This window comes from Danio aesculapii, chromosome 8, assembly GCF_903798145.1.
Source record: "Danio aesculapii chromosome 8, fDanAes4.1, whole genome shotgun sequence".
NCBI classification, from domain to species: domain Eukaryota; kingdom Metazoa; phylum Chordata; class Actinopteri; order Cypriniformes; family Danionidae; genus Danio; species Danio aesculapii.
Genome location: NC_079442.1, coordinates 45,960,300 through 45,976,100, shown reverse-complemented (window position 1 = coordinate 45,976,100; position 15,801 = coordinate 45,960,300). Strand labels below are relative to the sequence as shown.

Genomic DNA, 15,801 nt, shown 5'->3' with positions numbered 1-15,801 from the left:
CATTCATTCATTTGTTAGTTTGTTCATTCATTCATTTGTTTATTCATTCATTCTCTAGTTACATTTTTTTCTTTCATTTATTCATTCATTCATTTGTTAGTTTAGTAATTTATTAATTCATTTGAGTGTTTGTTCGTTCATTCATTCGTTTGTTTGTTAGTTTGTTTGTTCGTTCATTCATTCATTTGTTAGTTCATTCATTCATTTTTTCATTTGTTAGTTTGTTCATCAGTTTTTTCATTTGTTAGATTATTCATTCATTCATTCATTCATTCATTCATTCATTCATTCATTCATTCATTCATTCATTCTCTAGTTAGCTCTTTCTTTCATTCATTCATTCATTAATTTAAACATTTGCTGGTTAGATTTTTCTTCCATTCATTCATTTAATCATTCATTCATTTGTTAGTTTATTCATTTGCTATTTCGTTCATTGGTTATTTCATTCAATCATTCATTCATTTGTTAGTTTATTCATTCGTTCATTCTCTAGTTTTTTCTTTCATTCAGTCCTTCGTTCATTCATTCATTCATTCATTCATTCATTTATGCATTCATTCACTTGTAGTTTGTTCATTCATTCATCCTCTAGTTAGTTTTTTCTTTCATTCATTTATTCATCTGCAAGTTTTTGTTAGTTTATTTATTCATTCATTTGTTAGTTAGTTAGTTTGTTTGTTCATTCATTAATTTGTTAGTTTATTCATTCATTCATTCTCTAGTTAGTTTTTTTTTCTTTCATTCCTTCATTCATTTGTTAGTTTTTTATTCATTAATTTATTCATTTGTTAGTTTATTCATTCATTCATTCTCTAGTTAGTTTTTTTTCTTTCATTCCTTCATTCATTTGTTAGTTTTTTATTCGTTCGTTCATTCGTTCATTCATTAATTTATTCATTTGTTAGTTTATTCATTCATTCATTCTCTAGTTAGTTTTTTCTTTCTTTCTTTCTTTCTTTCTTTCTTTCTTTCTTTCTTTCTTTCTTTCTTTCTTTTCTTTCTTCTTTCTTTCTTTCTTTCTTTCTTTCTTTCTTTCTTTCTTTCTTTCTTTCTTTCTTTCTTTCTTTCTTTCTTTCGTCCATTTATTTATTCATTCATTGACATTTATTTATGTTTTTCCTGAGGTGTTGTTTTAGCATTTTAAGTAACTATTGTTAAAAAATAGTTTGAAATGATTTATTTATCTACTATTATTTTAGATTTTAAAAAACTGTATGTGGTCATTTTATTCAATCATTCATTCCTCTAGTTACTTTATTTTTTGATTTGTTTGTGTTTTAAAATGGTTGAACTATTATAATTATTTTTACTATTGTAGTATTTAATGATTAAAAAAGTAAAAAAAAAGTAAAAAAAAAAAATTTTAATTTAGTTCTCATTAAAATATGTAAAAGTATATTCATAAAAAATCTATGAAAATTATAAATATTTCCTCATCAACGATTATATAGAAATATTATATATATATATATATATATATATATATATATATATATATATATATATATATATATATATATATATATATATATATATGTATATATGTATATGTGCTTTGCCTTTTTTCCTTTTCCTTTCTTTGATTGTAACTGTAATGTTATCATATTTTATCGCAGATGATTATGATACACATTTGTAAATCACATGCATGTATAAATCAGTGCTGTCATGTTTTAATGCTCTTCTTGCTGTGTAAGTGCACACGTGAGTCTCTGGCCTGTGCTGTGTATGTGTGTGTGTGCGCATGCGCTCTGTGTGTCAACAGCTCAATAATGGGCAGGCTGACAGTAGGCAGATGGCCTTCTCTCTAGGGAAATCAGGGGGGTAAATCTCTCCATTTAAAGCATACAGCCTGTGCCAGTGTGTAAGAGAGAGAGAGAGCGAGAGAGCGCGTGTGTACCGCTGACCTGTCTGGGGTGAGGAAAATCTGATATGGGGCAAACCCAGTGTCACCATAATCTCAATTCTTTCTCTTTACGAGAGGATTATTCAGACCTTTATACAGCTGGGATATTCAGCGTCACTAAACAGACCCATATTCAGATATGAGGTCACTAAGGTCCAGATGCCGTCTGTAAATTTTTCATGTTCAAAAATAAAGTTTAAAGTTCATTCATTCATTTTCCTTCGGCTTAGTCCCTTTATTCATCAGGGGTCGCCACAGCAGAATGAACCATCAACTTATCCAGCAAACGTTTTACACAGTGGATGCCCATGTTGCCAGATCTTATAATAATTGTCATGTTTTTTTTTTTTCAAATTAAAGTAATTAGACCTTCAATAAAGTGGAAAGACTTAGAAAATAGAAAATTTTACATGCATTTTGAATTTTACAGGGTTTGCTTTTGTTTTTTTCTCTTAGCAATATCTGGCAACCCTGCATCAGCATTTAAGCTGATGGGTAGCAAATTCACAAAATGACAGTTATTTTGCTGAGGAGACCACATTCATTATGACAAATGCAATGGTCATCATGATATCATCTGTAGAAGAAAACTGTCTAACATCAAAACAGTAACATATTAATAATAAATGTGGTATAACAGATCTGTAGAACTGAACAGAAATGAAAACACTGGTCAGGACAAAGACTAAGGTTGCGTCCGAAACCGCATATTTCCATAATATATAGCATGCTGAAATCAGTATGTCCGAATTCATAGAATTCGAAAACTTCGGACTTACTACTTCCGGCGAGATTCTGAAATGCGCATGCCATGATGCCCCGGGAGAGAATTCATGAATGGGAGTGAAGCGACGCATCCTGAGGTAGGTCACGTGACCATGACAAAATGCCGGGTGTTGTACGTTTCCGAATTCCGTTCATATTTCTTACATTTATACTGTATAGAACATACTTTTCTAATTGCCGAGTAGTACGTTTAAATTCAAATGCAGTACCTACTGAGCAGTAGGTGGTTTCGGATGCAGCCAAAGTTTAGTAGTTTACTAACCATTTACTAAGCCATGATAAAGTTCATAAACCTCTATTAAGCATAAGTTCTTAATTATTGTTCATACACCAATGCTTATTATTAAAAATTATTACAGCAAAAGGTAAGGAAGGATGGAAGTATGTTATTGTTTACAGATTTTTGGGAGAAATTCGGTTTAATGTAAAAGAAAATGGATCAAAATCTATCTATCTATCTATCTATCTATCTATCTATCTATCTATCTATCTATCTATCTATCTATCTATCTATCTATCTGTCTGTCTGTCTGTCTGTCTGTCTGTCTGTCTGTCTGTCTGTCTGTCTGTCTGTCTGTCTGTCTGTCTGTCTGTCTGTCTGTCTGTCTGTCTGTCTGTCTGTCTGTCTGTCTGTCTGTCTGTCTGTCTATCTATCTATCCATCCATCTGGAAAGTACTGTATTCATAGTGCTTCCCATTTTCTACATTTTTTTATGTTACAGCCTTATTCCAAAATAGATTAAATTCAATATTTCCTAAAAATAAAAAAGCTGAAAATTCACATGTACATTAGTATTCTCAGCCTTTGCCGGTAAGCTCTAAATTGAGCTCAGGTACATTCTGTTTCCACTGATCATTCATGAGATGTTTCAGCAGTTAAATTGGAGTTCACCTGTGGTAAATTCAGCTGATTGGCCATGATTTGAAAAGGCATACACCTGTCTATATAAGGTCCCAGGGTTGACAGTGCATGTCAAAGCACAAATCAAGCATGAAGACAAAGGAATTGTCTATAGTCCTCCGAGACAGGATTGTCTCGAGGCACAGGGCTGGGGAAGGTTACAGAAAAATTTCTGCTGCTTTTAAAGTTCCAATGAGCACAGTGGCCTCCATCAGCCATAATTGGAAGATGTTTGGAACCACCAGGACTGATTATAGAGCTGGCCGGCCATCTAAGCTGAGTGATCGGGGGGAAGGGCCTTAGTCAGGAAGGTGATCAATAACCCGATGATCACTCTGTCTGAGCTCCAGCGTTCTTCTGTGGAGAGAGGAGAACCTTACAGAAGGACAATCATCTGTGCAGCAATCCACCCATCAGGCCTGTACGGTAGAGTGGCCAGACAGAAGCCACTCCTTACCTGGAATTTGCCAAAAAAAAGGACTCTCAGACCATAAGAAGCACAGTTCTCTGGTCTGATGAGACTAAAATTGAACTCTTTGGAGTGAATGCCAGGTGTTACGTTTGGAGAAAACCACCGCTCATCACCAGGCTAATACCATCCCTACAGTGAAGCATGGTGGTGGCAGCATCATGCTGTGGGGATGTTTTTCAGCAGCAGAAACTGGAAGACTAGCTAGGATAGAGGGGAAAGATGAATGTAGCAATATACAGAGACATCCTGAATGAAAACCTGCTTAAAAGTGCTCTTGACCTCAGACTGGGGCGACGGTTTATCTTCCAGCAGGACAATGACCCAAAGCACACTGCCAAAATATCAATGGAGTGGCTTCACAACAACTCAGTGAATGTCCTTGACTGGCCCAACCAGAGCCCAGACCTAAATCCTATTGAACATCTCTGGAGAGATCTGAAAATGGCTGTACACCTTCGCTTCCCATCCAACCAGATAGAGCTTGAGAGGTACTGCAAAGAGGAACGGGCAAAAATTCCCAAAGACAGTTGTGCCAAGCTTGTGGCATCATATTCAAAAAGACTTGAGTCATGCTGTCAATGCTGTAATTGCTGCCAAAGGTGCATCAACAAAGTATTGAGCAAAGGCTGTGAATACTGATGTACATCTGATTTTTCAGATTTTTTTAATTGTAATAAATTTGCAATAATTAAAAAACAATCTTTTTTCACATTGTCATTATTGGGTATTGTGTGTAGAATTTTGAGGAAATCAATTAATTTAATCCATTTTGGAATAAGGCTGTAACATAAAAAAATTTGCATAAAATGAAGCGCTATGAATACTCTCCGGATGCACTGTATCTGTCTGTCTGTCTAGACCAATTTACAGTTTTTCTCAGTGGCTTTGGTGCATTTCTCACAGCACTATTTACATTTGCACAACAGTTAATGCATTTCTCTAAATAATTAGTCATTTGTGCACATCATAGTAGCAGTTTCTCATTCCTTCCAACAAATTGCAAATGCTTCAGGACATGCATCAACTGCTTTCATTCAACTCTCTGCTGTTTATAACATTCTCATTTGCTTATGTCATGTCAGTCAAAATGAACTAAACTTGTGAATGCTGAATAGTCATTCCCTATAAAACGAATAGTCCTCATTTCATTACTTGAGTCATTACATACACAAATGTTGAACTAGTTGTCAAAATATGCAAACAAATTTTATAAAAAAAACTTTAATCTTTTTTTTCCCCTGAAAATGTCTTCTAAATTGAACAATTTCATGAATGATTTACAGACCTGTGTATGTTGTAGGTTCAGTTCCAATATGGACTGCACTATTGTTTACAGTTGTGCACAGCTCTACCCAAAGGAAGTTTATGTTTGTTGTAAATAAGGGGGTGTTTATTCTTTTGCACAATGCTGTGAATAAATTAGAATTGCAAAGAGCAAATGCTGTAAAATGTGAAACATATATTCAGTGTCTTGTACTCAGATACCTCACTAAATGCAGTGATGTCTAACTTTACTGTAGTTTTCAAATGGCTGTACAAATAGTATATAGTGCTGTCTTGAGCATTTTCAGGAAGTGTCACCAAAATCTGACTTTATTGCAATAGAAAAAATAAGTAAGCTGTCAAAATGAAAACATGACAAAGCCATTTGACCATCTTGTTCATAAACAATGGTGTCAGGACTTTTCCTCTTGATGACACTGACACTTTCATTGACATCAATACTTGCTTTTGAGGAAAGAGCTCTCCATTTTGAGCAAGTGACACGCTTTCGCAGGTTATCAACTAGGTTTTGCAGTTTGTACTAATTGTTTAGAGAAATGCATTAACTGTTGTGCAAATGTAAATAGTGTTGTGAGAAATGCACCAAAGCCACTGAGGTGCATTTGTCACCAATAATATTGTCAAATTCTTGGACCTCAGAACAGTTCAAAGCCAGGTTATGGTCATGACTGTATCATGCAGTGTCTCGTCTGGAGGGAAACTGTGTATAAAAGCTTTCAGGTCAGGCCTCAGAGGTCAGCCGGTTTCTGGACCTGATGTCATCGCTGCAGTGAAATTGGTGTGACACACTTTTATATTCTGCTTCAGACTTCATTATTCTGTTCTCAGGCTCTGCTCGATGTCCTGAACAAAACATTAATCCGGCTTGAAACCCATCTGGATGGATGATTTTGCAGTGGTTTATGTCAACACCAGAAGCATTTGCGAAGTCACTGTGCTTATTTACTTTACTGCACGTCCGGCATCAAGCATTTCACAAACCCTCAACTTGAACTCTAAGACTTTGGCCTTTATTTATTTTTAAAGTTTATTTATTTATTTATTTATTTATTTATTTATTTATTTATTTATTTATTTATTTATTTATTTATTTATTTATTTATTTATTTATTTGTTTGTTATTTATTTATTATTTATTTATTTGGTGTTTATCTATTTATTTATTTGGTATTTATTTATTTATTTATTTGGTGTTTATTTATTTATGTATTTGGTGTTTATTTATTTATTTATTTATTTGGTGTTTATTTATTTATTTATTTATTTGGCGTTTATTTATTTACTTGGTGTTTATTCATTTATGTATTTGGTGTTTATTTATTTATTTATTTGGTGTTTATTTATTCATTTATTTGGTGTTTATTTATTCATTTATTTGGTGTTTATTTATTTATTTATTTGGTGTTTATTTATTTATGTATTTGGTGTTTATTTATTAATTTATTTGGTGTTTATTTATTTATTTATGTATTTTGTGTTTATTTATTTATTTATTTGGTGTTTATTTATTCATTTATTTGGTGTTTATTTATTCATTTATTTGGTGTTTATTTATTTATGTATTTTGTGTTTATTTATTTATTTATTTATTTGGTGTTTATTTATTTATTTATTTGGTGTTTATTTATTCATTTATTTGGTGTTTATTTATTCATTTATTTGGTGTTTATTTATTTATGTATTTTGTGTTTATTTATTTATTTATTTATTTGGTGTTTATTTATTCATTTATTTGGTGTTTATTTATTTATTTATTTGGTGTTTATTTATCTATGTATTCAATGTTTATTTATATATTTATTTATTCAATGTTTATTTATTTATTTGGTATTTATTTATTTATTTGGTGTTTATTTATCTATGTATTCAATGTTTATTTATATATTTATTTATTCAATGTTTATTTATTTATTTGTTGTTTATTTATTAATTTATTTGGTGTTTATTTATTTATTTATTTGGTTTTTATTTATTCATTTATTTGGTGTTTATTTATCTATGTATTCAATGTTTATTTATATATTTATTTATTCAATGTTTATTTATTTATTTGTTGTTTATTTATTAATTTATTTGTTGTTTATTTATTAATTTATTTGGTGTTTATTTATTTGTTTATTTGGTGTTTATTTATTCATTTATTTGGTGTTTATTTATTTATTTATTTGGTGTTTATTTATCTATGTATTCAATGTTTATTTATATATTTATTCATTCAATGTTTATTTATACTTTTTGTTTAAAGAAATTATACAAGTACACTTTTTAAGCAAAATATTTATTAATTTTTTTTTCAATATATACAACTTATTTTATATAATTGTATAATTAATGGAAGATTTCTATTGTTTTAATTTTAAGGTTTTATAATTAGTTAAATTTTAAAATATTTTTTTCATCTAATGCAATCAATTAAAGACATTTTAAAATGTGACATAAATCTCCAAACATTTTAAGCCATTATCTTGTATTCAACATTTCTGATCATTAATCATAGTAATATTATTATTGTATTAATGAATTAACTACTTAATTAATAAAACAAAAGATTCTATTGCTAGTATATTTAATACCTTCTTTGGAATTTTCAGCTCAGGTTTGTCATTTTCATAGTCCTATACAATGTTCACCTTTAAACTATGCAGCATTTACGTCCATATAAAATTAAACAAAGATAATGATGATGATTATTATTAAGTGTTTCATATTATTTTCAAAAATAAAAATCAAGGTTGTGATTCCATAGATGACTATAGACATAATATTACAACAAAGCAATGATAATAATGGCTACAAAATATTACTTAATTCATGTTTAAAGCTGTGATGTTCAGGCTGGGTCAGTTAATGTACATTCAAAACGTTAAATGGCTCATTATACTAAAAGGCTGGCTTTCCTTCAGTTGTTTATTAATAATGAGTTTCTCTTCATTGTCTACAATCTCTGCTTGAAATCAGTCACGTGTGTGAAAACTGAGTGTCGTAAGTCGTTTGCGAAGCCTGTTTTTAAGAGAATCTTAATTACACAGCAGCACGTCTGTGGTTAAACTGAGATGGTGATTCATTGAGTCACAGGCCCTCGATCTGTCAAAACCTTTTTAATTGAGCACATTTCACAACTATCAGTATTAAAATCAACCTATTTCTTTTTGAGTATGAAGTTATAGCTGCAGATATGGTTTAAAATTATTATTAAAGTTATAAAATAGTTCGACAACAAGCAGGAAATGTTCATAGGCCAATGACATGACCTCATTGAAATGGTCTATATTTAAATGTGCTTTTACTTCAATTTAAATATTGCCTATATTCAGTTTTATTTTAGTTGTATTTTTTTATTATATACTTATAATTTATATACTATAATTACATATTGTTTCTAGTTAGTTGTACTTTTATTAGTAATGTAATTAAGTTATGATTTCATTTATATTTTTTATATAAGATATAGTACAGTATTACTCTCTCTCTCTCTCTTTCTCTCTATATCAGTTGAAGTCAGAATTATTAGCCCCCCTGTTTATTTTTTTCCACAATTTCTGTTTAACGGAGAGAAGATTTTTTTTCAACACATTTTTAATCATTATAGTTATGATAACTAATTTCTTATAACTGATTTCTTTTATCTTTGCCATGATGACAGTAAATAATATTTGACTAGATATTTTTCAAGACACTTTTATACAGCTTAAAGGGACATTTAAAGGCTTAACTAGGTTAATTAGGTTAACTAGGCAAGTTAGAGTAATTAGGCAAAACTAGGCAAGTCATTTTATAATGATGGTTTGTTCTGTAGACTATGGAAAAAAGATTTAAAGGGGGCTAATAATTCTGACTTCAGCTGTGTATATATAATATATAATTTTTATTTACCTTGGGGTACATTAATATTTGTAGTAATATACATATTAATGTCATTAATATCTGTAATCAATACTGCATTGTCAAAACCATTTTTAAATAGCAGACATGCCAAGGTCATGAGATCCAGAGAACACAAATATTAATACATTCCCTTTATACATCACACATCCTATGCATATGAAAGCATATTCCTTGAACAAACTGTAAGTCACCTTGTATTAACACATATTCTAAATGAAAAAAAAAACGGGATGTAAATATAATATGACTTAGTATATGTCAAAAACAACATGATTTTTTTAATAATAAATACTCTATGCAGAATTCACCAACACACATATTGAAGCATTTTCGCGCTGAATGATAATATTAGCTCTGTCACAATATCCACACAGTCCAAACTAAACCCTCTAAACTGTTGTCAAGGAAACAGAGCTGAGGAGGAACCCGGTCCTGCTGCTGCTGTATATGTGTGTGTGCGCGCGCCCGTGAGAGTGTGTCAGGGCAGCCGGAGAGGGGCGGGGGGTGCAAGGGTGTATTTTATTTCCTTTTTATACCCGCATTTTCGGTGTCATCATGGCCACCGCTGCAAAAACCTCGAGTATGTTGGTTTTGGAGTCGTATTTGTGTCGTTAAGCTGTTTTTTGAGGCGGGTTTGTGTGGTGAAGGCGCTGGAAATGCGCGTGAAAGCGCAGTAGATCGTTCGCCGGTGGACCGGAGGAGCAACGGGGACTGCGATTAATTTAGCGTTAAACACATTAATTTGTTTTTTTATTTCGTCCTTGAGCGACTGGGGTGGATTGTGTCTCCCCGTTCTGTATTTTAATGACTGGTTTCGTATTTTGCTGCGCGATGTACATGGATAAAACCAGTGTGCTTCGTGGTAAGACCCCTTTTTCCTGTATATCATATTCACTAGACATATTTAACTGACATATTCAATGAAATGGCTCTGTTGTATAAGAATATTCAACATTGGATGCTCGTTCACTCAATGCAGCATCATATAGAGTCTATACACCACCATCATACATGCATGTTCAGTAGTTCAGTGTGTCAGTATGTAAAGTGGGTGTATTCACCAAATGCTCTAGTTTCATAAATAATTAGCGTTGGGATATTTTTAGCGTGCATTGTCATAATATGTGTATTTTGGGGTAAATCTTTGATGATTTTACACAGATTTTTTGCTTCCCTTATGGTGGAGGGGGATGGGCTTTTACATGCAATGGAGTAAAATTAATCACATGCACCTATGATGGATATCCACACCAATGCATATGATAAATCACACTAGCATGCTAATTTTGAATCGTCTGTGGGATTACGCCGGTGCTTCACCAACATTTTGCAGGCTGGTGCATCATTGGATGACACACGGATGCAGGAGACATGCAGCGCAGCCTGACATGTAGACGTGCGTGTGTGTGTGTGTGTGATAATGTGTATATGTGTGTGTGAGTCTACAGGGGACTACTATTGCTGTAGCCAACCCCTGGGTTTGCAGTGTGCATGGCTTTTTGAAGGTTATTAGATGATGCGGCGACAGCATACACCTGCCATCATTAGAGAATGTGAGCTGTAGGTGTTTGTGTTTCCATGTTGTTATGAATGCAATGTCGGTTTCATCATTTCATGTCTGAGGAGCTGACAATCTGTCATTTTAAAAATCAAAAGGCACTGTATGATACGTCAAAACAATGCTAGAAATCTGTCATCTCGCCACTGAGTGGGTGTGCCTGACTACAGTATCCATTTCAGCGAGGCGTTGCTTTGGACTGCTGCATTTCGGAAATGAATGAAGTACGTTCAAGTGGATCTTGTGAAACTTTCTGCATTGCTAGAATTTCTCTGAAGACGCTGTAAAAATGCTGGATCGTGTTTACTCAGCGCTGGGTCAAATATGAACAAACACAATGGTTGAAAATGTTTTATTTTAATTGAATTAAAAAAATTAACCTAACATTGGGTTTGTACATAATTGATTCAACATTGGATTAACACAACCCAGCATTTTTAACGTGTGACGTTCATGGAATTGATATGCCTTTGCAATGTAATTAGCTTTTTTGTATTATACACAATAAGTTTGGATTAATTAAGTTTCTTTGCATTTTTAAACATAGTCTCTTATGCTCATTTAGGCATACGTTTTTGACTCTTCTAAAGCATACAAATACCATAATATGTTTGCAGATATTTAAGAAACATGTGAACATTCTTGTTTATCTGAAAAACAATGCTGAAGTCAGGTATTCTGCTTTTTAAATGTACGTTACATGCTGGAACGTCTTTATTTTGATCATTTAACCCGTTTAATTCAAGTTTAGTCAGTTATATTCAGCACCCATGGTTTCCTTGGTGTGATTCATTCAGTTAGAAAGGCTCTTAAAGTATGCGTCTGTGACCGAAATTCGACCTCCGGTGGACAGTAACAGCCCCGAAATGAGACAGAGATTCAGAATTCCACATGAGGTGGTTATTAATTGGCAAATAATATAAATATTATAAACTTAAACATTAGATGGGCAGGTTACATTATAACCCCATGTCCTAAAAAACACACTACATGACGAGATATGCAGTGATAAGCAATTGGGCTGTTTGCACCAGACGAAACCTGACCGAAATTTAAAAACAGCCATTCAAAAGCACAGAATAGTGCACTTACTGCACGCCAACGAAATGGTAAGGTTTATAATCTAATTAATACATATTAAACCTCTTTAACGTTATTAAACGTACATGCTGAATCACTGATGTGTGTTGGTTTTGAGTCACAGTTCTAAAGTTCAATTTCAGATGATTTATTTTATTTTCAAGATCTGAGGTGAACTATCTGCTGCTGCTTTCAGTAGTATGGCAGTAAATGTCATGTAAAATGGCATTCAAACTCACATTATTAGCATTTAACACTGAATAAAGCACATGAGGTGTACCTGAGCTGATTATTTTCAGTTTTCTGTTGTTCAACTACAAGAAATTGAAGCCATTTCTAAAATATAAATTTCAAATGTTGGTTAGAACAAAAACCCCTTTTAATATGGAAAATATTTCTTCTATCGCATGCTGTTGCTTTAATATAGAACACGACTTAAATCAGCCTTTGATGGTGTCATCAATCTGGTAATCTGCTCGTGTGTGTTTTGAACCAGGCGTGCAATACCTAGTTCAACCAATGGGTGTCAAACTTACACACTGCACCTTTAAAAATAGCTATTTATTTTATTTTAATTTAATAATTTGCATGTATTATAAACTTTTTTTATTGCTAATGTGTGAACTCTGTATTACAACCTTTAAAAATGAGACCTCCACTCACATCTTAAAAATGCTTACATTTGGGAAAATTATGGACAAATATAAAAAACAAATAATATAAAGTATTTTATATATCCCAGGCTCAGTGGAAAACGCACCTCAGCCTACATTTCTGTTAAACATAAACTACATTTCTCTGGATACGTTTTGTTGCACATTTCATATATCAAATCTCCTAGAGGCTGCTGTCTACATTTTTACAAATCTGAAATACTTTAGGTAGGTTTTGTTGTGCGTGGCTATTTTCTCCAATATTCGTCAGTATATCTTCTTTTGTGAAACTTAAACTGGTTTGAAACAAGTGGAGGACGAGTATATGATGACGGAATTTTCATTTTTGGCTGAACTATCCCTTTAAAACCTGTAGTTTAAAGCAGTTTGCTTCATTACATGTGCTTCTGACCAACTGGCTGCTTGTTTTACATGTCATGATGACTCATGACACACCATTGAGGCCTATATTTGAAGAGTTTAATTGCAAAAACCTCTAAATGCCATATAAAAAGTTTAATTTTAGAATAAAACTTTAGCAGGCTCCTGTGTGTAGGTGTAGTAATTTCACTTTTACGGCAAAGGATAAGTCATTTTCATGGTCTTTAAAGTGAAACAACACAACATAAACAAAGGAGGCTGTAAAAAATGTTTATTTTCGATGGCACTTAGAGGTTTTTGCATCTGAACTCTTCACATGATTGTTTTATTTGACAACATTAAATTTAAAAACATAAATTACTGACATATGTGGCATTAAACAGCCAAGATATGATTATCTAAAGATTATTCACCTAGTGTTCAGCTATATTCTAAAATGTATTACCAAATCAAGCTATCATCATAACAATGTAATTTAGAGACATCATATACTGTATGACATGATGCAGAGTTTATGTCATTGTTAGCCAGATTCTCATTCTGATGGCAAGTGAATCTTTTCAATGTCACTTCGGCCCAAAGGGGTTAGGTTTGTTTCCTAATTTCCATCAAGCTGTTAAAGTGGTTGACTGTGGTATTGGTATACTAGTAAGCATAATAGAGAATAATGGAGACGGTTGATTGGTCTAGTGGGGTGTTTAATGTTTACTAATGTCATTTTTTTATTCAGAAAATGTGCATCCATCTTCCAATATCTCAATGAATCTTTTTTTACACAAGTCAAATCACCTTAAGTGAGCTTAAAATATTGTTTTTTATTTGTCGTTTTCATCAATCTTTTCACTTGCAATACATTACATTAACACAGGGTGATGGAAACCAAGCTATTGATACTAATAAGAAATGTATTATTGTATTTACAACAAGCAAAGGCGTCGTTTGATGATGCCATGACTCAGTGTTGAATCATAGTTGTGGTCTTCATTACATCCTATAGGACTCTTGCAGAAATCATGTAGATGGATGAGCTGAAGTATTCAACACTTGACGTCATAGTAACATGAAGCAGAGTAAGTTTGAAAGCTGTGGAAGAGCCACAACTTTGAGTTCTTCTGATTGGCCCACTGCTTTGGAACTTACAGTAAAGAGCAGCGCTACATGTAAAAGTTTATTTATACATGGCATCTAAACACGAGATGTGAGCATAACAGTTACACATGTCCGCCAAGCGCATGTTTTTTGAAAAACAATGTAAATGTAGTGCACCGAAATTGAAAAATGCTTTCTCTGTGAATGGCCTCTAAAGGGTCTTTGACGTTTCCTTGTTTTCTATAAAGCCAAGCTGGAAATCAACAGTGGGTGACGTCTTTAACATGAACACACAGAAGGACTCGTTCCATGTCACTAGTGGAAATGGCTTATTTGTCTGAATTTGAACATTCCTCAAAACATTTGGGATGATGTAAGTTCAAGGCATATCACAATATTCAATATAATATTCAACTGTTTGCAGCAGTGTAAAGTAACAAATTACAAATCCTCTAATTACTGTAATTGAGTAGTTTTTCTCAGGAATTGTAATTTGCTAAGTAGTTTAAAAAAATGTGTGCTATTACTTTCCCTTAAGTAGGTTTTTAGTGATGTTTTATAAACCAATTTCAGGAGGAGCACAAGCAGAAGTTTCAGTATCAAATACGTAATTCATTACGACAATTATTCTATTATCCAATCAGTTCTTGACCAAACCCCTACATATACCAAAGCTGTCTTACCTGCAGCATCTTATGACTTTAGCATCCCTCCACCACCCTGTCACCTCACCTCTTAAGCATTACAATCCCGGGGGGAGCGTTCTGGGGCCGGGCTAGATACTTCGCTCGAATCCCAATTCCTCTCTGTTTCCTGATAAGGGGAATAACTCGAGTTTGGGTGTCTTCCCCCAGCTCAGAGCCCTCTCCCCGGACAGCATGCCAAATACGCTTTATTCTGAAACTATTGCAAGTGTGAACTCGTGAATTGCAGTATTGATATTTTTACTCCACTACTTTCCTTTAACTTGCAGTCACTGCTTGGGGATTAGAAAAATCAGTCCTGTGATTCCTATCCAATCAAATCCAGGTAAATCGCATCATAATGAACTACCTCAAGACAAGGGCGATTTATAATTGCAGCAAACTGTTTAAAAGCATTAAAAGTGTCCAAGAAGATGTCCAAAATCTTTACATGCATTGACCCAGAGACTGTTTAAATGCATGTCTCTGATGAGAAGATGACGGATGTTTACTGTTTGATGACCAAAATGGCCTTAAACACGTCAACATGACGTCAGATTGATGTTGTACTCCAACGTCGTGGGGACGTTGCGTTTTGTTTGGAAATGAAAATTAGGTTGATGTCAGGCCGACGATGTCAATGTCCAACGTCCAACCTAAAAGCAACCAAATATCAATGTCTAATGATGTTACAGCTTGACGTTCTGTGGACGTTACCACTATGACGTCTATCAGATGTTGGATTTTGGTTGCCATACCTGATGAGTATTTGACGTCAATATGACGTTGGTTTAAGATGTTGGCTAAACGTTGGATTTTGGTCACTTTCTAACACAACCTAAAATCAACCAAATATCAACGTCATTTGACATTGTTATTGGACGTCAAAATAACGTTGTGCTTAGACGCTGGCTAGACATAGAATTTTGGTCACCTGACATAACCTAAATCTAACCTAATAGTAACGTCTGACGTTGTGTGCCTGCTGGGCAATAATTAAAGCACTACAGAATGTTACGTTCACACACATCCACAAATTATGTAAATGTAAATCATCAGCTTTTTACAGTGTAATACTCTCTACTCACTACTTTTGAGTATTTTTGAAAGGGCTACTTTT

The 15,801-nt window shown here is 33.1% G+C and overlaps 1 protein-coding gene across 4 annotated transcripts in view; it reads left to right on the top strand.

The window, feature by feature from the left end:
• Positions 1-15,801, top strand: part of fgd1 (FYVE, RhoGEF and PH domain containing 1) — a 106,175-nt gene that overhangs the window by 40,081 nt on the left and 50,293 nt on the right. For 2 of the 4 annotated variants that reach the window (XM_056464074.1, XM_056464073.1), the window contains exon 1: positions 9,722-10,099. The exons of the other annotated variants lie outside the window; for them this stretch is intronic. In XM_056464074.1, coding sequence (XP_056320049.1) covers positions 10,042-10,099 — 58 coding nt within the window. In that variant the 5' untranslated portion in view covers positions 9,722-10,041. Of the gene's footprint in view, positions 1-9,721; positions 10,100-15,801 lie in introns of those variants that run through there. 4 annotated transcript variants of the gene reach the window in all.